Genomic DNA, 21,585 nt, shown 5'->3' with positions numbered 1-21,585 from the left:
TTAGCAGGTATCTGTGATGTGAGCGTGTTAGCCATGTTAGCTAATAATGCGGCACCTCAGCTCTCATCCAAATACAGTCCCCGCTGGCGCCAAAGCGCCAACATTTAGGAAAGCATCTTTTATATACAGTCTATGATTTTACCCCCAGCCAGACTCTGAGGTCTGATTTTTGGCGTTATGATCGAATAATAGACCTAAATTATCACCAAAGACAGACCGCGCCGTTTCGTTTTCCTGCTCCTTTCTGTGCAGTAATGAAACCCTGTGCGTCGGGGCCTCGTCGCACGTTTTACGGCATCTGAACCGGAGCCTGCAGAAGGCGTCAAACTCAAACAAGCCGTCTCAGCACAGGAAGGACGTTAAGTTATGAATTAATAATGAGAATTAAACGAGCTCCACGAAAACACAAAACTGGCATGAAAGACAAACTTCAGCTTCATCAGAAATACTCCATGTTTACTCACATTTTACTTTTATGATTCACAATTTAAGTCTCTGCAGGTTGAAGAAATCAAAACACAATTTTTTCATTCAGCTTAAAAAACCAAACAAACCAAAAAAGCCCCCAAAACCCACTGCGGTGAGGAGACAGACACCTGCGCGTGTAAACGTGAAAAATCCAACAAACACAAAACATTTAACGTTAAATCGGTCAAAATATACTGTTTGTGTATGCAGAGTATACAGAGAGGCGTATAAGTACAAACAGGAAATAAAAGGATCTGAGCATCAACTCTGCTCCCAGCGTATGTACAGGTCAAGGCTTACAAAGCTCATAAGTTCAGGGATGAAATCACACGGCGACAGTGAGCTCTCGCTCCCATCGGTTCCCTCCTTCATCTCTCCCTCCTCCTCGTCACGTGGGCGTACCTCTCGGTGATGCCAGTCTCTTGTTTTTTTTAAAAAGCTTCTCTTTTGTGCTTCACTCCATCTTGGACATCTCAAACTTGGTCGTCATCGTTTCCTGCAACAGAAAACACAGCAGCACGTTTATAGTTTCAGGAGCTTTAACCCACAGACTGTTGAAGCGTCCACCTTAGAGCAGACGCACGGCCTCAGAGCTCCTGAAAATCATCTATATCATATCTTACAGAAAGACAGATTTAGGAAGGATTTACATCCTTTTGACTCGACGCTGGAATATCGTCTGCAGGCTGTTCCACTCCTGCACGGCCACACGGGGAATTTTGTGTTTTTGTTAAAATTACTGGAGTTGACCTCACTGAAATTTGCACCTTTTGCAGACTCAGCCCGGCGAGCTGAACTGGACCCTCTGGTGGTTCTGGTCCCACGTGACCCCTGCTTTACATTCTCAAGCAGTCAAAATGTTTCCACAGCAGGACAGTGGAGCTCAGCGTGGACGTAAACAGCGATGGTCCTGAGTGGATCTACAGCCTAAACCTTCTGCTCAGAACCGGCCTTTCTGACAGCTCGGTGCACTCTCTGAGCGACAACCTGCAGAGGTCAGCACCATTTACAAATATTAAAAAGCTCTTTTACATCAGGTTATTTCAGGCTCGGGGATTAAGGAAGGTCAGAGAGCAGCTTCTGTCTTCACCTCCGTGTTTTCATGAGAGACACTGAGGAGCGTTTCAAACAAAGCAGGAATCTTCACACGCCGGCTCAGCTGCCAGAATCCAGGTTAACAGGATTTATTCAGGTAGCAAAACAACACAAAGCGTCGGGGTGACGGCAGGTGAGGCAGAATTTCCTCCTCGATCGTGATGAATTGCGTAATTTACCATAACAGGCAGGTTGGGTTCAGATTCAGCCCTCGTTTATCTCTTAAATAACAAGAACGCGTTACATAATCTACCAAAAGGAGGTGACGAGCAGGGAGTTAAAGGCATTATTTCCCCTTAATTTAACCCTTTGATGAGCCGGCTTCGTTACGTACACGTCCATTATCCTCGCTGGCAGAACGAAGCCCGCTCGCCCTGCGGGGAACAGAGCGTGTGCACACTTCATATCTTCTGTGGGTTTTAATACCCCTCTGCGTTCATATGGCCGCTTATGTAAGAAATTGATTTTACATAAGAGGCACTTTGTTGATTGCCGGACGCCTTAAAGAGGCTCGGTTTGGAGACGAGAGAGTACATAATTTGGAAAATGGTTTGAATGAACAGCCAACAGAGGACACGAGGAAAAACACAGACGGATATTAAAACGAGCGCGGCGTCTGCTGGACGTCAGTCTGAGGCCACGGGAGCATTTTTACTGATCACACAAACAATGATGAGAAAAAATACAAATTTGTTTTTATTCAGAGGATCATTAACAGCTGCAGCACACACACGCACACACACACACACACACACACACACACACACGCACGCGCATCTGTCGCGTCACATCTTTCTGCTCACCATGACAACATAGAGGACGATAAACAACAGTATGACGTAACCAGCAGCACAGGGTGTCTACTGTGGATCTGCTGCCCCCTGCTGCTCGTAAGCTGTGTGTGTGTGTGTGTGTGTGTGTACCTGTCTAGAGATCTTTGTGGGGACCAAAAATTGGAACATTACTAAACTTACGAGGACAAAAGTGGCCGTCCTCACGAGACTGAGGGCATTTTTGAGACTCAAAATGTGGTTTTAGAGTCATGGTTACAGTTAGGTTATAGCTATGGTTCAGGCTGATGGTTAGGGTTAGCAGCTAGGGAAAGCATTATGTAAATTAGATGTCCTCACAAACAAAACATGAAAACGAGAATGTGTGTGTGTGTTTCTCAATAAGTTCGAGTTCGTTCACTGAGCTCTCCGAGTAAACTCAGTAAGACTGCAGGTGAGAACAGTTTGACGCTCTGTGGTCTCCAGAGGGAGATCCATCCAAACCACCACAGCTTTACTTCACAAATGAATATAAAGTGATAATGATGATAACGTGGAGTTTCAGGGTGAATCACAGAAATGAAAACACTATTTAAACCCTGCAGCTTCGTTCCACTGGTTCAGTTTCTCTTTTAAATGCAAATATATTTAATATGTTAAAGTTGATTTTTTTAGCCCTCTATAACAGAAACATAGTTTATAATAGAAACATCTGCTTGACTTTGCACCTGATCCCAGAGGAGTTGGGCACCTTGTCCTCTAAAGCATAAAAGATGTGACCTTTAAAAATGATATATTCCTGTGGATTTCAAAGTTTTACAGACTTCAGAATTTCAATTAACTGGAAAAGAAACAGTTTATTGACATTAAATGAGCTCTGATGGCTCAAATGCGATACCTCGCAGCCCATGAGGGGACCCCACACTCTCTGGGGACCTTTCGGGACTTCTCATGTCCAGAGACACTTCCTGCATTTCTCTTTAACGCAGATAAACAGACTCAGGTGATAAAGCTGCGTGCTGCTTGATTTTGTCGTTGTTACCTGCAGGTTATTGTCAGTAACGATGACGATCTCATTTATTATTTATCTGTTAGCGGCCTCAAACACAATTTTCAAACTGTGATAAAGTTTAAACTTTAATAACTAAACCATCAGCTGGTCAGATCCCAGTGAGTCTACTCCGGGTACCATTTGTGCCTTTGTGCTCTAAATTCTCCACAGTGTTTCAAAGTTTCATTTTACGTTTGAAGTGATGTCAATTTTTTCCAGTGAAGTGAAAGTTTACCTCGTCAGAGTCCAGCAGGGGCGGCAGGGCGCTGCGAGGAAGGGAAAACACGTTCAGTGTCACGTTTGTGATTTACAATAATCAGCAGATTCACACTGATTAACGCTCGTCACGACTTACACATCTGCAATAGATGACGGGATGTTCTCCTCAACCCACTTCAGGTCCTCATCCTAAGGAGATTAAACATGAGGGATCATGCTGCATGATGCAAATAGAAGATTTTCCTTTGAACACTAAACATGGGTTCATCAGCTGTTACAGAAACTGTGACTGAATGCAGTAAAATAAGCAGCTACCACGACTGAACAATAATCAGTTTAGTAAAAACTTTAGTGAGTAAAGTTAAAAAAAGGATAGAAAAAAAGAAAAATAAGTTTTAGTTTCTAATCCATTCAACGGATCCAAAAAAATTAAGATAACGCTGGAGCACCAAAAGCTGCAGTTCCTCTGACGTCCACCGGAGGCTCCAGCTGCTGACAGTCATGTTAAAACGTTACAGCACAAATGAAGCACGTTTACAGCCTGATACAAAGAAATACGCTTTTGTCTCCTCCTTTATTACTGTAATTTTTTTAAATAAATCATTAGTTCACATTTTATTATTTTATTTTTGTATTTCCTTCATATATCTGTACCTGAGCTGAGGTGACGCAAAAATTTCCCCGTTGTGGGATCAATAAAGTCTTATCTTATCTTATTGAGCAACTTTTCTGGACTGTGTTTGTGCTGTTGGTGCCTTTAGGACCATTTTAATGCCACAATCTGACCAGTAACACGGCTGCTGCGAGGTTCCTGTACAAACCACTAACACGGGCTGATGTCTGGCGGTGTTCAGATTCCTCTGACTCACCACTTTGTTAGCTTTGGCTGAGCCGTTGGCCTCATTCTTCACGCCCCTCATCTTCATCCCCTCTGGAGACACAAAGGAGTGAAAAACAAACAAACCGTGAGAAAAATAATAAAACGTAGATGATCGTTTACCAGAGGTACCTCACACATGTGCAGCATGGCTCCTGTTTCAATGATGGAAACGTATTTAACATCGTTAACGTGTTAAAAATGAGTTTCTAATAATGAGGTCACAGCTGCTCCTCAAAGCTCTTGTTAATGAGGGGCATCCAATCAGAAGAAGGCTGGTTTAAAGGGCTAAAAGCTAAAACGGCTCGCCCTAGACGGAGGATGGACTGAGTATCAGATAACGGATTATTATGAAGAGTGAATCATGGAGCTGAAGAATAAACCGAACGAATCCACTTTAATGGATTCATTTCATCTCAGGCTAAACAGAAAGAGGAGAGAAGTGAGGCGGGTGTGCATTCTGACCAAAAGCCTCGTTCATCATGGGCTCCTTCTCCTCTTCATCGCTCTCTTCATCCACCAGAGGACTGAAGGCGTACCTGTTACAGACACAGAGGACACGGCTTTACTTTACAGACACAAACTGGAGACTGGGGATTAAAAAACCCCAAAACAACATCCCACCTCTGGTTATTGGCTGACGGTCGCCATAGAAACATAATGACCAATAGGATGATGGAGAACAAGAAACGCCAGAAAGCGTCATCTATCCACAGCTCCCTCCAGTCCTGCAGAGAGAGAGAGATTCAGCAGTGAGGAAGAAAAAACAAACTCGGTTCAGAGAATAAATCGAATTAATCGTAATTCTTCTCATTTTTGCAGTTAAATATTCTCCAATGAAATTTACCAACCAAATGAAAGCAAGAAATGAAAGAGAGAGAAGCTGGAGAGCAGCTTTAACTGAATCCAAGCGCTGAAGCACTTACAGACTGACATTTGGACATCCTGAAGGTCTTCGTGGTCCAGATGATGAAGATGACCGACGCTGAAAAGCACACAAACATCCTTAAAACAAGGACATGAAAATAAAATGTTAAACACAAAGAGAACTTTGAATACCTATGACAGCAAAGATGAGCGTGTTGGTGAAGTGTCTGTAGAGCAAGAGCTTCACCACGTTCCTCCTGAGGCGCAGCAGCTTCATCGTCTGAATCAGGCTCACAAAGATGTGACGACACGGTCAAGGAACTTCACCAAGAGGAAGGCTGAAACTTGTCATGCAACATTCACTTCACACGCAGGACAATTTAATACTTTAACTCTGTCCCACTCAGCTAACATCCACTCCCTCCCTGCCACTGCACAGGTAGGAACAACCCAACAGCAGACGCACCTGTCGGATTTTCTCTGTGCCGATCATGCTTTGAGTTCTCCTGGTGCTTCAGGGTAACTCTCAAAACGGACCCTCTGATGTTTAAGGACACCTCTGATTCAAGGGTCCATGTATCAGTTAGCTCTGGCTAAATATGTAACAAAGCAGCAAGGTAGAAACAAGTGAAAAAGAAAGGGAGAGAAAGCCAAACTTTCACTAGAAAGGGGGGAAGGTGCAGCGGCGGATATCCACCAGCAGAGGGTAGAGTCGAGCACAGCCAGAGGAATAGCAGCCAGGAGCACTACATCATCTTCAGCCTGGAGAGGGAAAGACAGGAGAAGACACGGAGGATGAGGCGAAGGAGACAAAATGAAGAGGAAGAGGAGGGACGCAAGAAAGCAGGAAGGGAAGGAAAAGAACGGAGGAAGTAAACAGAAAAGAGAAGGGTGAGAGGAAGAAGAGAAATGCACACACAGCCCACCCACACGCAGCACAGCGAACAGCTTCTGTTCAGTCTAAAAGGTTTGTTTTGCTCATCAGGGTGCAGCAGGTGGGTGGAGTTTATTCAGCATCCCTCATGTCGCTCCATCATTGGATATTTTAGTGGGTCGGATGCATTTACATCCCCCAGCAGGGAAAAACAAACAGGAAGAGACAAACAAGAGGACCCGGTGTGTTCAGAGATGTATCGCCCTCTGGTGGCTGCAGCTGAAACAGCCGCTTCGTTTGGACTTTAAATTTAGACTTAAATGTGTCATAAAATATTAAGTCAGTTGAATTCTGTGGTTTTTTTGCTTTGCTGAATTTTTTATTATAAATTCAGTTTTTACTTTAATTTATGCTTATTTTAGTTTATTGGATGGTCCATTTTTACCTCATTGACGTTTTCATTTTGCTTATTGTTATTTTTATCTGACTGGACTCGTTTCAGCTATTTCTTATACATCCGGTGTGTTTTACTTCATTTTGACTGCTGTAACTTTCCCCCCCACAGTCGAAGACTTTTGGTGACCTGCCACTGACGAGGGCTCAGGCTTCTAAATAAAATAAAATCTTGTAAGCAATGTGTTTGTCCAAGAAAAGGCATGAAACAGGAAAAAGAAACCTTCACTGCCGATGCTCCCTGGATGCATTTGACACCTAGTTTAGGTCCGTGTAGCTCAAATGTGCAGAGCAGAAACATTTGGGGCTCAGCTTTAAGCCTGCAGAGATTTACAGGACCGAACCAAACCTTTGGCACGGAGCTCGCAGCTTTAAGCCGTCCACTCAAACCAATTATGCACGGACACCTCGCTCTGGCATTTCAAATAAATTAACGCCCCTAATGGAAGCTAACACAGCCACAACAGGTGCAAAAGAGACTCTTGTCTGCATTAAATTAAGAAAAACCCTCGGTATGATTCATTTCAATACTCTCCTCCCAAAACGATGACTCTGAGAGGAAAACCCCTACAAACACAAAAAGATGCCTCCCCACGCCGATGCCTCTTTATTAAATCCTGACAGTGTGGTCATTAATACATTCTTCAGTGATTTATGTGCACTTATGTGTGACGGATTTTATTTAGTTTTCAAAAGATTAATTAAGCGTGAGAGGATGATTCTCTTAATACATGTTAAAGGATATCCACCAGACAATACAGGAATCAGTGAAGGCCAGCACTATGTCACACAAAACTCTACTGCTGGTGTCCCCTCGATCCTGCAGAGAAAAACATGTCAGACACACACACACACACACACACAGTACTGCAGCGCTCTTGGGACTCACAGCGTTGACTCTTAAGAGTCCCTCGATGATGGAGAAGATCAGGTAGAGCAGACCAACGCCAACGACTCTGTGCAGCAGAGCGCCGAGTCTCGGCCTGCGGGAGAGAAACGAGAAACGTCACTCTGTGTGTGTGAACTGTACCTGGAGATAATGACCGCTATATAAAATGAGTTGGATCAGGTGGCAAGGGATGGCGCTGGACAGACCTGTCACGCTAAAATGTATAGTGAGGGTGTGTTGGTAACGCCTAGCAGAGGCCCAGTCCGCGAGATCTTCAGCTTCAACAGCATTCTGAGGGAGACTGGGGACATTGAGTCCGGATGGACCATGTTCAGCATCTCCACTGTCGAAGCCGCTGCACTGAGCTGCGGCCGCAAGGTGGTTGGTGCCTGTCGTGGTGGTAACCCCCGCACCAAATGGTGGACACCAGATGTGAAGGAGCCACCAAGCTCTGATAGGAGTATGAATGCATCGGAGAGCAAGTGGGGAGCAAGTGTATTCGGCATGCAGACAGGAGCCAGGGATTGAACCACCAACCGATCAACAGATGACCTGCTCTACCTCCTGAGCTACCCCAGTTGTATTCCAACTACAGGGGGAATCACACTCCTCGGCCTCCCTGGGAAAGTCAGGGTGCTGGAAAGGAGAGTTAGTCCATTAGTCGAACCTCGGATACAGGAGGAACAATGCGGTTTTCATCCTGGTCATAGATCACTGGACCAGCCCTTTACCCTCACAAGGATACTTGCGGGTGCATGGGAGTTTGCCCACCAATCTACATGTGTTTTATGGACTTGGAGAAGGCATTCGACCGTGTCCCTCGGGGGGTCCTGTGGGGGGTGCTCAGGGAGTATGGGGTGTCTGGCCCATTGCTACGGCCATTCAGTCCCTATACAACTATTGCAAGAGATTGGTCCACATATCGGCAATAAGTCAGACTTGATCGGGAGATCGACAGACGGACTGGGCAGCGGCCGCAGTGATGCAGATGCTCAATTTCCCGGTTGATCTACGTCCCTACCCTCAACTATGGTCACGAGCTGTGGGTAGTGACCGAAAGAACGAGGTTGCCGATACAAGTGGCAGAAATGAGCTTCCTCTGAAGGGTGGCTGGCCTCTCCCTTAGAGATAGGGTGAGTACGGCCATCCAGGAGGGGCTCAGAGTAGAGCCACTGCCCCTTCACATCAAAAGGAGCCAGTTGAGGTGTTTCGAGCATCTGACAGAGATGCCTCCTGGGTGCCTCGTTCCGTGCATGTCCCACCGGGATGAGGCCCCGAGGCAGACCCAGGACACACTGGAGAGATTATATCTCTTGGCTGGCCTGGGAACGCCTTGGTCTTCCCCCACACAAGCTGGAGGAGGTGGCTGGATGGAATCAGAAACACTTTCAGTGGATCTCAAAGTTCTTTCAGTTCGCCGCTTGACTGCATTTCCACAGTGGTGATATTAATAGAAATCTATGGGAGGATTCCCCATCTGCAAACATGGCGGTTATCCCTTAAACCGCGAAACACAAGCAAGTTCTGGGATCTGCTACAGAGACTCTTATCTTCCTCCTTGTTTAAAGCTGGAATCAAACTTTTTTTGTTTAGTGAATGAAATTTTAAAAATGCAAAGAGTATGCTTTTGACATGACATCGATTCTGAGCCAGGTAAACAAACAAAAACCTGTAACCCAATCAGGTAGCCGCACTGATCTGAGGATGGAGTTGTGCGCCATTTCTTTTTGGGTTTTCTAACTTTCCTTGATGCATGATATAAATTTTAATGGAGTCCGTTCAGTCCTCTGGTTGGATCAGCAGAACTGACGATAGCATCAGCGGTCTGCATTTAAAAGTAATGTCATGTGACGCTGCACAGAACAGAAAAGGGAGGAAATCGTATTTTTGAGCAAAGTCAGCAAAATGTTTTGATTATTTTATGAGACTTGACTGGAGACTCGACACAAGCAATTTTTATATCCTATTATTATGTAACTAAAGGTAAGACTTTCTCCTTTATGTCGAGGATTCAAAATAATACGAAGCACTCTGGACCCATCCAGGACTTCATAGATGTAGTTTCAGGGCTGAAAAGTGACACCACTAAAGACCAGCAGGGGGCTCCTCTGGTTCCAAAGACTTCTGATTACATAGAACAGCGTTTCCCAACGTTTTGGAGCCACAGCCAGTGTTGGGACTAACGCGTTATTAAGTAACGCGTTACAGTAACTACGTTATTATTGTGGTAACGAGCACGGTAACTAGTTATTATGCCAAAATCAGGAACGCGTTAGTCGTTACTGGGATTTAGATAGGCTCGTTACTCGTTACTTCGTGTGGTGGCATCGCAGAGCTTCCACAGATTCAGTAACATTAGCAAGTGGTGGAGGCCAGCAGGTGGATGATGGAAAGGGGACACAGAAGGAAAAGAGACCCGAGGCGGCCGCTGGTCCAAGTGTGAACTGAACTTCAGGTAAGAAGTTATGACCTGCAGTCTCTCTGGGTCAGATATGAACCAAGCTTAGGTGGAGTTTATTTTCGTTATTCTGACTTTTTCCGTACTGCGTGCTAGCTAGCATGACGGAGTTTCTATACAGCTGGGTGGGTGCTATGTTACTGATGTTGAACTTTATTTTGTTCATAAGTTATTAGAGTTGCCAACCGTCCCGTCTGGTATTCAGAGAAAATATTACGCGTTTCTTATTGAGGTGAAAAGGAACAGTTTGTCCCGTAATTCAGTTACAATGAAAAAGACACAAAGCTGGAGTTATTCTGTTTTTGCTGCACAGCTGCCTCTTCTTCTCTCATTCTCTCCCCTCCCTCTCCCGTTTCTACTTCAATCATGAAACTGATCGATGATCAGCTGATCGGCTTTTCTCTCTTGTTTGTTTATCGCTCACTTTGCGCCGAAAGAGGAAACCAGCGGATGTCGCGCTAAACAACAGCAGCACGTTTAAGCTTGATCAGCTGTTGTTAGAATTTATTTAATATTAATTTCTAGTATCAGCTGATGTTTGCTGGAGCCACAGCTGCAAAGCTGCTGGTCATGATGTCGGTTTGGATATGTGGTGAGAGGGAAACATGAGGATGAAACCAGGAGATGTCCTTACTGGATCATCAGAGCTGAACAGGTGATGGAGAAACAGGTTTACCTTTTAGGTGACATGAATGAGTTGAAGGGAAGTTATGAACTGTTTCTGAGAGACAAATAACACCAGGATCCTTTTTTATGTAGCTGACAGCTGGTAACTGTGCAGGTGCGGGTCTAGCAAAGTGTTGCCAGGGGGGCAGGTAGGGCATTAACAGGGAGAGGGGGGCACAAAGAAATACTTTTCTTTCTTATTCTCATTTAAAATGTCTCGCTTTTAAAAAATAATTATCTGAATCTTACAACAAACGATTGATAGATTGATGCATATATACCATCAGAACAGTGAACATCACTGTCATAGCAGTGTTTATTTTCATTCAAAGGCTTTATGATTTTTCCTATATTGGTGGGCCGCTCTCTAGTCAAAATGCCTGGGCCAATTTTCTGTCCCAGTCCAGCCCTGTATGCAGCTCATCTGCAGTCTGGTGTTACCTACATCTTCCTATTCAGAAGGCAGAATTTCCGAGTTCTGAGTACAATCGAAAGCACCACGACTGCAGTTTTTGTGTTGGATGTAAAAGGCGCACATGACGCTGTGACGTAGGCTAGAATCATGGCAGCAGTCAATGACGGTCCAGGCGTGGGATTTCTCTCGTGGAAATGTGCACATTATCTTTTCCTTTCTATTGGTAGGTGGCACAGTGCACTGTGGCAAGTAAGCAAGCTAGAAGACTGGCAAAGTTATGGAAGCAACACATTAACAAGAGAAGTCTGAGTAAAACCAAAGTTACTTTCCCTAGTAACTAGTTACTTTGAAAGTAACGAGTAACTTGAAGTAACTGAGTTACTTTTGAGAGAACTAGTAATGTAACTAAGTTACTATTTTAAAGTAATTTACCCAACACTGGCCACAGCACATATTTCACATTAGTAAAATCACATAGGACACCACCAGACAAAAATGTCACAAAAAGCATTTTTGTTTCCCAGTACACCTTTTTTGCAACAACAACAAAACAATTTCCAGGCCTAAATTAACATTTATGGTATTTTTCTACGATGATGCTGGGCTACAGCTCCATCTGGTGGCAAACGGGTGCATAACATTACCGGCACTAGGCTCGTAAATCTGCTAACTGGCTTCAGCTAAGCTGCTGGGTTTTTAACTGCACAGCTGGAGGTTTTCAGACACATCAGCCTCAGAGTCGGTCCTTCCTTCTACTACAGAGGAGGTTCTCACAGTGGAAACATATAAAGCACCTGCCAGCCGTCAGTAACAGCTGTGAAACTCACTTGACGATGCCGTATCCCAGACTGGCGATGATGACCAGCACTCTGGCCAGAGTTCTCTTCACTGCAGAGAGCACCTCAGCAAACACCACCGCCCCGGTGACTGCAGGAGGACACGTGACACAGGATATTCATCACAGCTCTGTCACGAACCACGTGGGCCACCACCTGTGTGCGTCTTTGTCTACCTGACACGCCTTCATATCTGAGGCTCTGGAACTCGGCATAGTAAACGGCTTTCTCCAACATGCCCAGGAAGATGACACCTCCGATCCAGAACTGAATCCGGAGCAGGTCCCTCCAGTAACACGCGGACAGAACCAACCAGAGCACGGCGAGCAGCACGTACACGATGCACATCACCATGTAGAACTGGAAGAAAGGAGCGACAGGAAGTAAATGACTTATTGCTGCATTTTAAATACCAGAGCAAATAAATATCATTTTAATTTCTCTGCGTGCACGTGTTTGCTCTTACCATCATTAGAGGCCATTCGGACGCCGATATAAAGCCATGTGGACCCTTCATACTGATCTCGACTGCAAATGCAAACAGAGTGGGTATCAGACGGTGACTAAAAGCATTATATAAAGTAGCCTCTGCTCACTGAACATCAGAGCAGACCATCCAACTCCTCTCAACATAGCTCCATGTTATAGTCCTCTACTCGACCAATCAGCCTCCTTTAGCAAATGCTAGCTTTAAACACAAACAAACAAACAAACAAACAAAACCCCAAAAAAACAGGCAGAATCAGCCTCACTCTAAAACAAACTGAAGGACATGAAAGTCATTTTATTTCAGTTTGGACGTGTTATGGATGCTGGATTTGAGAAAAACCAAATCAAAGATGTTCTTTTGTTGTACAGAAGCAGGTTTAAATGGTTGTTTTTCACCAGTTTAGTTTCATTTACACCAGGGGTGTCCAACTCCAGGCCTCGAGGGCCGGTGTCCTGCTGGGTTTAGATGCGTCCTTGATCCAGGATGTGGATTTAGATGTGATTCAGGAGTGTTGACCCAGGGTGAGATCTAAAACTTGCAGGACACCGGCCCTTGAGGCCTGGAGTTGGACACCCCTGATTTACGCCTTTGATTGAGGACCAGCTCTCGAGCGCCCCCTGCAGCAACACCAGGTGAACTGCAGTTGATGTTTCTCAAATTCGCTCTGATTAGACTTCACTGACACGCTGGTTGAAATGTTTTATTTAAAAAGCCTGTTATTGTGATTTTGAATGATTTCATTATGAGACACAGACTTAACATATTTTAATTACAATTGTAAATCTCATTGATTGTTAACTAATCCTGAGACTAATGCAGACAGCTGTCTGTGTTTGTGTTTTATGTATGCGCGTGCACTGACGCTTCAGGTTCCATGGATTTTTGGCACTAGACTGCTGGTTCTTGTCTTCGATTTTGAGGATGAACATGTAGGGTCCGTCATCCCAGCTCTGAGCCACCGCATCGAAACCAGGATTCCCAGCCTGAGCAACAGCGGAGAGAGAGCAGCTTTTACATCAATTTAAAGAAGCCTCCACCTGGATGTCCTGGGATCACAAGATAATCTTTCAGGAATAGCAGCTGACCTGTTTTTGATCTTTGACGGTGTCGTTCGTCTTTGCTGACTGTGAGACAAAGAAGAACAACATTAGTTAAACTGACTCAAACACTCGACTTCGTCCCATGAAGCGTTTCGTAATTTGGTCCAAAACATGCACAACAATGACATCATTTCCTATTCTTCCATTAACTGAAGACAACAGATAAGCAAACACACAAATCAGAACATCACAAAGCTTTGTTTGCTGCCACAGCAGAGAAAGTAAAGGTACTTTCAGCTGCTCCCACAATTATTTAAATTTATTATCAACATAATTTCCTTAAATGTTAAGGAGCCCTGGTTCCAGACCGGGCGGAGACAGAAGCCCAGGCTCAGAGGGGCACAAACTAGTGTAGCTCTCATACTGATCCTAGATGAGGAACAGGAGCGTGGGGTTATAAAGGGCGTGAGGTAGGGTGCACAATCTGTGGAGGGTGAAGCTGAGAGCAGCAGCTGTTTTTACGAGCGTGGAAAGAGCTTATCTCAGCTTCTGCTGTTCGTTATTTTACACATTAACGCCCTGAAATTCAACTGTTGGTCTGACACTGTGTATTTATGCAGGCATGCAATTACATTTTCTGCATGCTCCCCTTTATGCTCAGTGAATGCGCATTCATATCTTTGTGGGGACCAAAATCCTTGTCCCCACAAGATATGAATACCCAACGCGTGTGCATGATGTGCTCACCTGTGGCTTTGGAGCCTCTCTCTTTCGTCTCCCTGAAGCGTTTCCTGTGCTTGGCTGAAATACAAACAGCAGCTTAAACCAACCGGACAAACCAGAAAAGGTGTGTGAGCAAAGCGGCCATGATGATTCTCATCAGACACGCAGAGCATGTAAAACACGCGCAGTCTGAGACACACCTCTAAGGGTCAAACTGGGAGTACAGTCAGTACACAGAGCTGAAGCTAGCTGCCGAGACAAAGGGCCGTAGTGCTTCGGGTGTTTGGCTTTTTTGATTGTGAAGAACAGAAGGAAAAAGCTCACCTGTGCCTGCAGTGGTTTCAGTGGATGTATCGCCTCCGATTGATTCAGGTTGAACTGAGTCATAAAACAAACACGCCCGTCTTAGCGTTCAATCACCACACAGACACTTCATTCAGTATTTGCACTGTATGTGCGCGTGTGTGTGTTCACCTTGGGGTTCTGATGGTCACAGTGGATTATATCATACGTGTGTGAAGAATAGGACCCAGTTCCTCCTTCTCTCTTGACGCTCTCGGACACGGAGTACCCTTTTGCCAGCTCTTCCTGCAGATGGCACACATGTGATCATTTGACATGTTGGATCCTGAGACGAGACTCAGTGTTGTCACACTTATAGCAGTCCGAGGATTATGAATTTAAAAAAACAATTAAAACTGTGATTGTTGTTATTGCATTCAGTGGGAAAGCAACTAGATGACAGAAAAAAGAAAATGAAACGTGAAAACTGAATCCTGATTGTTTGGGAACGCTCCTGTGTGGAGTGTAAACAGAAGGAGGACAGACGCAGCGAGGCCCAAAGGTTTGGGGAAGGGCCGCCATCTTTGTAGTCTTTACCCGCAGACCATCAGATTACACGTATATGTGGGGTGTGTGTGTCAACTCAAGCATATCAACATTCTCTGAGGTTTGCAACACTTCCTGTTGGAGAAGTGTTGCATCAACTCGTCTGCAGCAGAGCCAAAGTTTTACTGCCCTTCAAAAAAAGCATTGTGTTTGTATTTTAAAATATTAATGCAAATTAACTAATAGAATATATAATTTCACTTTAAGTCAGAATGTTATGACATCCTGGAAAGAAATATGGTCTTATGCACCCCATGCCCACCTTTAGATTCACCCCTGCTTCTTGCAGGTATCACTGCCGTAGACAGTTTATCATATCAGAAGAGGTTTACAGCTCATCTGCATATTTTAATGCAGCTTCTTTTTTCTCTGTGTGGATGAAGCATCTACAGAGTTCTCCTTCCTTCACGCTGAAGCTTGTGGATCAGGTGCTTTGCTTTAAAGGTGACTAGAGGAACAAGCACCGCTCGCTTGGATCACCTCTGCTTCCTCGCTGTGTTCCTGTGTGTGTGGACAGACTCCACATTAACCTGCTTGCTGATAGGAGGTCATATAATTGGTGGGTTTTTCTCTGTACATATTACTGTAGGGTCGACCTTAAAATATAAAGCGCCTTGAGGCGACTGTTGTTGTGATTTGGTGCTATATGACAACATCATCCTCACTGCTGATGTTGTGTTATCAGTGTTGCTGTTAAGAAACTGGAGCCTGTGTGGTCAGAGCCGTAAATAAAGCACAAAAAATGTGCATTGAAGATCCTTTTTTTTAAAAGTCAAGTTATACATCACCTCCTTACTGATCCTGTCCCGTTATTTGTATTATTCAATGAATAATGGTTGGAGTTAATACGTCTGTTAAACCCTTAAAGCTGAACGTCTGCACTTCACGTGACTGTCTGACTCGGGCTAGTGCACAAAGGCAAAACTGTCCACAAACTTCCAACCCTAACTGTTAATCAGTAATGATGTTCGGACTCTGTGTTTTTGAGCGTCTGTGTGCGACAAAGTTACAGGTTAAAAGAAAATACTCAGATCATCTGTAGAAGTTTGCAGAAGTCCAAAACATGGAAGTAGTGAATACTCCAAATAAGCAGTTTCCAGAGAAGAAAGCAGAGCGTCTTACGTTCAGGTTGAAGACTTCGTCGCTGCAGCGCGAGCTCCTCAGATACCAGGAAATGTTCAGGATCGGGTGAGAGGTGGTGCAGTCTTTTGATACAACTGCACACACAAACAAACCAAATTAACTCACTTCTAGGCCGCAATGCTGTTCCACTTGTTATTTTCTTTATTTCACTTCATAATTTTAACCTGACCCAGTGTTTCTAAACCAATGCTCAAAGTCAGCTTTCTTCTGATTGGCTATCCTTCATTAACAAAACGTTTGAAGAGTGGGTGGGTGGAGCTTCTGTCCTCTCAGACAGACACACAGGTAAACCTGAAAGTGTCTGCCTACATTTAATATGAACACGTGATATGTTCTGTAAAATAAAGTTTAATAAGTCCACTTTAAGTAAGCTTTTTCTTTCAGAATGTGAGACATTAGTTTCTGCTTCTGCCTGCACAGCAAACATAAACTGGACTTTTTGGACAAACCCAAACGTTATTATCCAACTCTGTAAAATAAAGATTTAAGAAAGAAGAAACATCTGCTTACATTTGATACTGATAAAGCTGTTATTGAACAGAGTTTTACTGTAGAAGAAGTACGTCTGGTCCTTCAGGACAGCCTGAAACAAACAAAGAAAATCCATTTTTATTCTCTGACAGTTAATTAAGTCACAACTAGGGCTGCCACAAACGATTATTCTGATAGTCGACTAGTCAGATCATCATCCATTGGACGTACAGCTTATTGCACCAGCAGCATCTGCTCTTATATAACTATCATTAGCTTACAGCTTTAAGTGTTTAAGGTCTGTGCTAACTAACAATAAAGACAAGATGATGGTTTATTAAACTTTTAATGACATTTGCAGATTGTCTCAGTGGAGTTTAATAAATTTGTCCGTCTGTTCTTTCTATCTAAATATAACAGGACACAGGAGTAAACTCTCGACCGTCTCACACTTCTGTTTAATCAGTTTTCTGTTTGACGTTTATTCAGCTGTGTGAAAATTAGAACTTTAATCTCAGCCAAACAATAATATTTTTAAGTTATCTAAGTGACTTCTATATCATGTTTGAGTAGGCACAGATCTGAAAACCATGTGCCGGGATGTCGCTGTTCTCGCCGGCTCTAGTGAGGCTTGAACCTGAGCTAGCTACGAGCTGGTGGCTAACAGACGTCTCCGTGTGTTTCGTGGACGTTGTCGTGTTTGTCGGGGAGAAAACTTACAAACTTACAGTACAGCACTACAGAGTCACACTGCTGGTGATTGATGTACTGTACAGGAGAGACGGCACGGAGGAGATCGACAACGATCTACAGCCGATCGGGACGCACAACACAACCTCACAGCTAACACAAGGTGGGCTTTGTTTTTACATGACTTGTAAAATGTGTTGATTAATTATGATCTTTACTCATCTCCTGGGAGACTAAAGCCTGTAACCTGCAGGCTTATTGTTTGTAAGCGGTCCCAGTCCGATATTTCCAGCTGCCCACACAAACACAGTGCCCTCCATCCAGCCGTGGTCCCTCCCGAAAGTCGATAAATTCAGGGTTTTTCTGCATACAAGTTCCACCAAAGGAAAATCACCAGGACTGTGATAAAACTATTTCGCTATACTCCTAAAAACACTCATTTGCAGCCCCGTGTGTGAAGCATTAAAGGAAATACAAATTTCAGCCCCTGAGCTGGGAGATGCCTGTTATCGTGTTACTCTGTGTTAACCGATGATCTGAGGCCTTCGCTTTGGCAGTTGATAACAACATCAGTGGTTCATGTTCCTGTTTTTGGAAAGGTGGCTTACAGTGTTCGGGAACTTTGTGTATTTAATTCCACACCACTGCTGGTTGTGCAGATTAAAAACAGTGGTACAGTGTCAAGGCTCGCAAAATTTCTAAATCCCTGGCAGCCCTTTGGGCCGGCACTCTGCAGTTTTTAGTAAAAATAAATTCAAGTAGCCCGAATAAAAAAAGAGCATTTTTTTAATGTTTTGTTTCCCGTTTTGTTTCCGTTGTAACAGAAACAAAAATTAATCAAAAAATTGTTACAATATAAATCACAACAACTGTATAAAAATGACAAACATCAACTCAAATACTTGGCTCTCATTGAACAGAAATTTCTATGAACTTGTAAGAACTGCGTAGGACATGAATCTGACATTTCCACTGGAGTCACTGGTAAGAGGCAAGTGGAACCAACATCTAGGACGTTTGCTTTTTGAAGTTTGCTAAATCTGGCCAGTGGTAGGTCACTCTTTGCTACACAGCACGCGGCTCTAAACAGCTTTGTCAGGACTTCTTCTTGTGCTCGGTTCATTTTTAGAATGTTTTTTGCAATTGCTGTTTGTTCTGGGAAAGATACTGCAGACTGGGCAATAATGCATTTCTTGCATTTGTCATGGGTTCTAATGGGGTCTTTCTTAAAATTACTGGTCCCAGTAACAAAGGCGCTTGTCGACTCACAACACACCTGCAGAACATCATGTTATTTAGCTCGTCATGTTCCAGCCACAGAAATTATTTTGTCCATGAAACCATAAAGCTGCACTTTCTTTTTGCCTTATAGTCTGATTTGTCATAACTTCTCTGTTTTGTGGTAAGCTTTTCTTTGGCTGTCACTTCTTCACCCTGACCTGTCTTATTTGGCTCAGCAGAACTGAAATACCGGCTTGAATCCTGCTGCTTTTACACACGCACTCACATAACGCTCAGCGATTCTCTGCGCGATCAACCTCTCACATGTTTAAGCTGCGGGAGATTTCACTTGTCATGTTTGCGTAGTAAGCTAATGAGTGATAAGACGATGTCAGAGGAATTGGTGCACAATTAATCGTCACTCACCAATCAGTGCTGTCGCTCTCTACACGCCGTTCGCGCAATCGCAAAGTGAAAGCAAAAAACAAGCGCAAATTCAAACGCGATTTCAATATGTCACATAGTGACAGTGGCTCACCGATGCCAATGACATAATTACTCAGATACATTTTCCAAAGAATGCAAAAGCACTGACATTTTCCTATGATAGGCCGGGACGTCGGGCTAGCGATTTTGCGAGCCCTGACAGTGCTGTCTTTGTGCATCAGCTTTGATATTTAACCCGCAGCATTGATGACTCTGGTTTATCATTAACCTTCATACTGTAAGTCTGGGTTTCCAGTGCACAGTCACAGCTTTACAGTCTTCTGCAGACTAATGCATGTAACAGGTGGACAGACTGTGCTTACAGCCCAACCAATGCAGGATCTCAGACCCACAGCGATTAAAAATCTGATCTATCAGCAGATATTGTTTCCTTTAAGACACACAAAACTTCGTCTCCTCAGACATGTCCAACATCCTCTCATACTTCTCTGTCACCTCCTCATTCAGGTCTTCTGCATCTGCTTTTCTGGCTCCACAGACTCAAACATCACATGTGTGGAGCTGTTTCTCAGCATGAAGCCATACTGCTGCTCGCTGATTATCACCTCTCTTTAACCTGCTCACGACTCTTTCCCACACTTTTTATTGGTTTGCTCATCAGCTGTATTCCACTGTAGTTACTGCAGCTCTGTACATCGCGCTTGTCCTTGAAAAGTACCAGCACCGCTTCTGCATTGCTCAGGCATCTTCTCATCCTACAGGACTGTGTTGAACAGTCCGGTTAAAAAGCCTGCTGGCCTCCACGTGTGTCATCTGAAGCGTCCACTTGCAGTCTTCAAAGCTGCCGTCACTGTCTTTCTTACCAATCCTCTTCCTGATTCACCAACTGTCCTCCAGTCTCTCTTCATTCACGATAACTCAAAGTACTCCTTCTGTCCTCTCAGCAGTATTTTTTTTGCCTGTCCCGTTTGGCTCTTTTGCCATCAGAATTATTGTCTAAAGGCAAAGAAAGATGCCCAACGGATTTCTCAGCAGAATCTTTAAACAAGGCTTCAGCATCAGACGAGCGGCTGGTATCGGCCTGTTTCACATATACGCGAGTAACTGGTGATTTTATTGATATCAAACGTCTTCATGGCGCAGCTGGTTATCACAGGATCGTTCGTGTTGAGTGACGCGCCACTTGAATACTTTCACTTTAGCTAACGTTAGCGGCGTAACGATTATGGCGCAGGGCAAACAGAGCGGTATTTTAGCGGCTGCTTCGCAGCTGAAACACGTTTTATCTGCTCAAAGCTCCTCTCCGCTCCAACCCGTCCATCACAGAACCTAAACGAACCATCACAGAATCACAGCGGGAGGTACGAGCAGGAAACTCACGCTATTGATGTCCAGGTCCCACTTCCCCGGTTCCGACACGGCCGCCACCGGCCAGCTCGCTTCCGCCAGCATCAGCAGGACCAGAGCCCAGCACCAGAGTCCCGGACCCGTGAAGCTCGCCATTTGAGCCAACAGGAAGACGAGACCGACAACAGCAGCAAAGCCTCCACGACAACTCACAAGCTCCTGAACACTTCCTGCTTCCGGGTGACGTACACGTAGCGCAATGACTCTTCAGGGGAGACTTAATAAAATAAACTTAAATAAAATAAAATAAAATACATTTGCATTGTTTCTTTTCAAGAACGCGTTGTTGTTTAGGACAGGGAGAGATATTTTTTTTACTTATCCGAGAACATTATTTATGAAATCGTAATAAAATTAATTAATTAAAAGTTAGAAATTAAGAGAAATGACTACAAGAGAACGTAAAACATCCCAACTAACTGGTAGCGACGAGCACTACAGGGCAGCCTCAGGCATTGTTGCTGTTGCTGTCTTACACGTGCAGTTCTTTACTTTCACCACTGGAGGGCAGTGAAAGCTCTTTCATTACCGTTTTGTTAAACAGCCGATTGGTTCATTTCCCTTACAGACACTGGATTGCCCAATCAGATCTCTATAATTCGCTGTGCGCTCAGCAACTTGTAGACAAAGTTTGGTGTGGAAAAAGTTGTGAGAAGGTGGAGCTGAAAGCTAAGAGCAAACAATACAAAGAAACTAAAAATAGATGCAGTAAAATGTGTCAAATTAACGACACGTTAGCTGTCGGTGCGGCTGCACCCTGAACAGCAGTACCAACAACAACCAGTAACTGATGGCAACCAGGCCTCCCAGTGACAAGAGGCTGGAGCTGCACCGGCTCTGGAGAAGCGAGAAACATCCGGTTATACCGCATGAAGAAATCATTTATGCGAGGTTTACACTTCATGTTATCACCGCCAAAGGATACAGACATAGTTTTAAACGCACAATCATAAAAATGAAGAAAATAAATGTGATAAAACATAATCAATTTATTAATTAAACAGAAAATACAATTAAATAAATAAAATGCTATTTTCTGCTAAACTTCCTCCTTAAAAACCACAAACTTAGATAAAATAAAACAAATGCAATCAACTATCAACAATACAATAATATAAAATAAATAT

At 44.0% G+C, this 21,585-nt stretch overlaps 1 protein-coding gene across 1 annotated transcript; it reads right to left on the bottom strand.

Moving 5' to 3' along the window:
- Window positions 1-435: 435 nt before the first annotated feature.
- Window positions 436-20,636, bottom strand: LOC146654734 (Golgi-pH regulating cation channel). The gene is made up of 21 exons (XM_085379449.1): window positions 20,432-20,636; window positions 16,733-16,805; window positions 16,202-16,296; window positions 14,666-14,779; window positions 14,516-14,569; window positions 14,216-14,269; window positions 13,514-13,552; window positions 13,291-13,411; window positions 12,405-12,466; window positions 12,115-12,298; window positions 11,930-12,029; window positions 7,564-7,657; window positions 7,420-7,494; window positions 5,540-5,648; window positions 5,407-5,465; window positions 5,105-5,208; window positions 4,946-5,019; window positions 4,473-4,534; window positions 3,740-3,792; window positions 3,620-3,650; window positions 436-964 (listed from the first exon to the last, which is right to left on the bottom strand). Exons 1-21 carry the CDS (start codon window positions 20,552-20,554, stop codon window positions 923-925), a joined length of 1,722 nt encoding a protein of 573 aa, XP_085235575.1. The 5' UTR covers window positions 20,555-20,636; the 3' UTR covers window positions 436-922.
- Between the last annotated feature and the right edge of the window lie 949 nt (window positions 20,637-21,585).

Source organism: Rhamphochromis longiceps, linkage group LG14 (assembly GCF_057381845.1).
Source record: "Rhamphochromis longiceps isolate RC_006_pf linkage group LG14, R_longiceps_female_GT1.1, whole genome shotgun sequence".
Lineage (NCBI taxonomy): Eukaryota > Metazoa > Chordata > Actinopteri > Cichliformes > Cichlidae > Rhamphochromis > Rhamphochromis longiceps.
This window is presented reverse-complemented; position numbering and strand designations above follow the sequence as displayed.

Excerpts from the sequence above, each read along its gene's own strand:
- LOC146654734 (XM_085379449.1), bottom strand. The coding sequence starts at position 20,554 with ATGGCGAGCTTCACGGGTCCGGGACTCTGGTGCTGGGCTCTGGTCCTG. Across the intron at positions 16,806-20,431 it reads GGGACCTGGACATCAATAGC|GCTGTCCTGAAGGACCAGAC; the intron begins GTGAGTTTCCTG and ends TGTTTGTTTCAG. Across the intron at positions 12,030-12,114 it reads CAGATATGAAGGCGTGTCAG|TCACCGGGGCGGTGGTGTTT; the intron begins GTAGACAAAGAC and ends GTCCTCCTGCAG.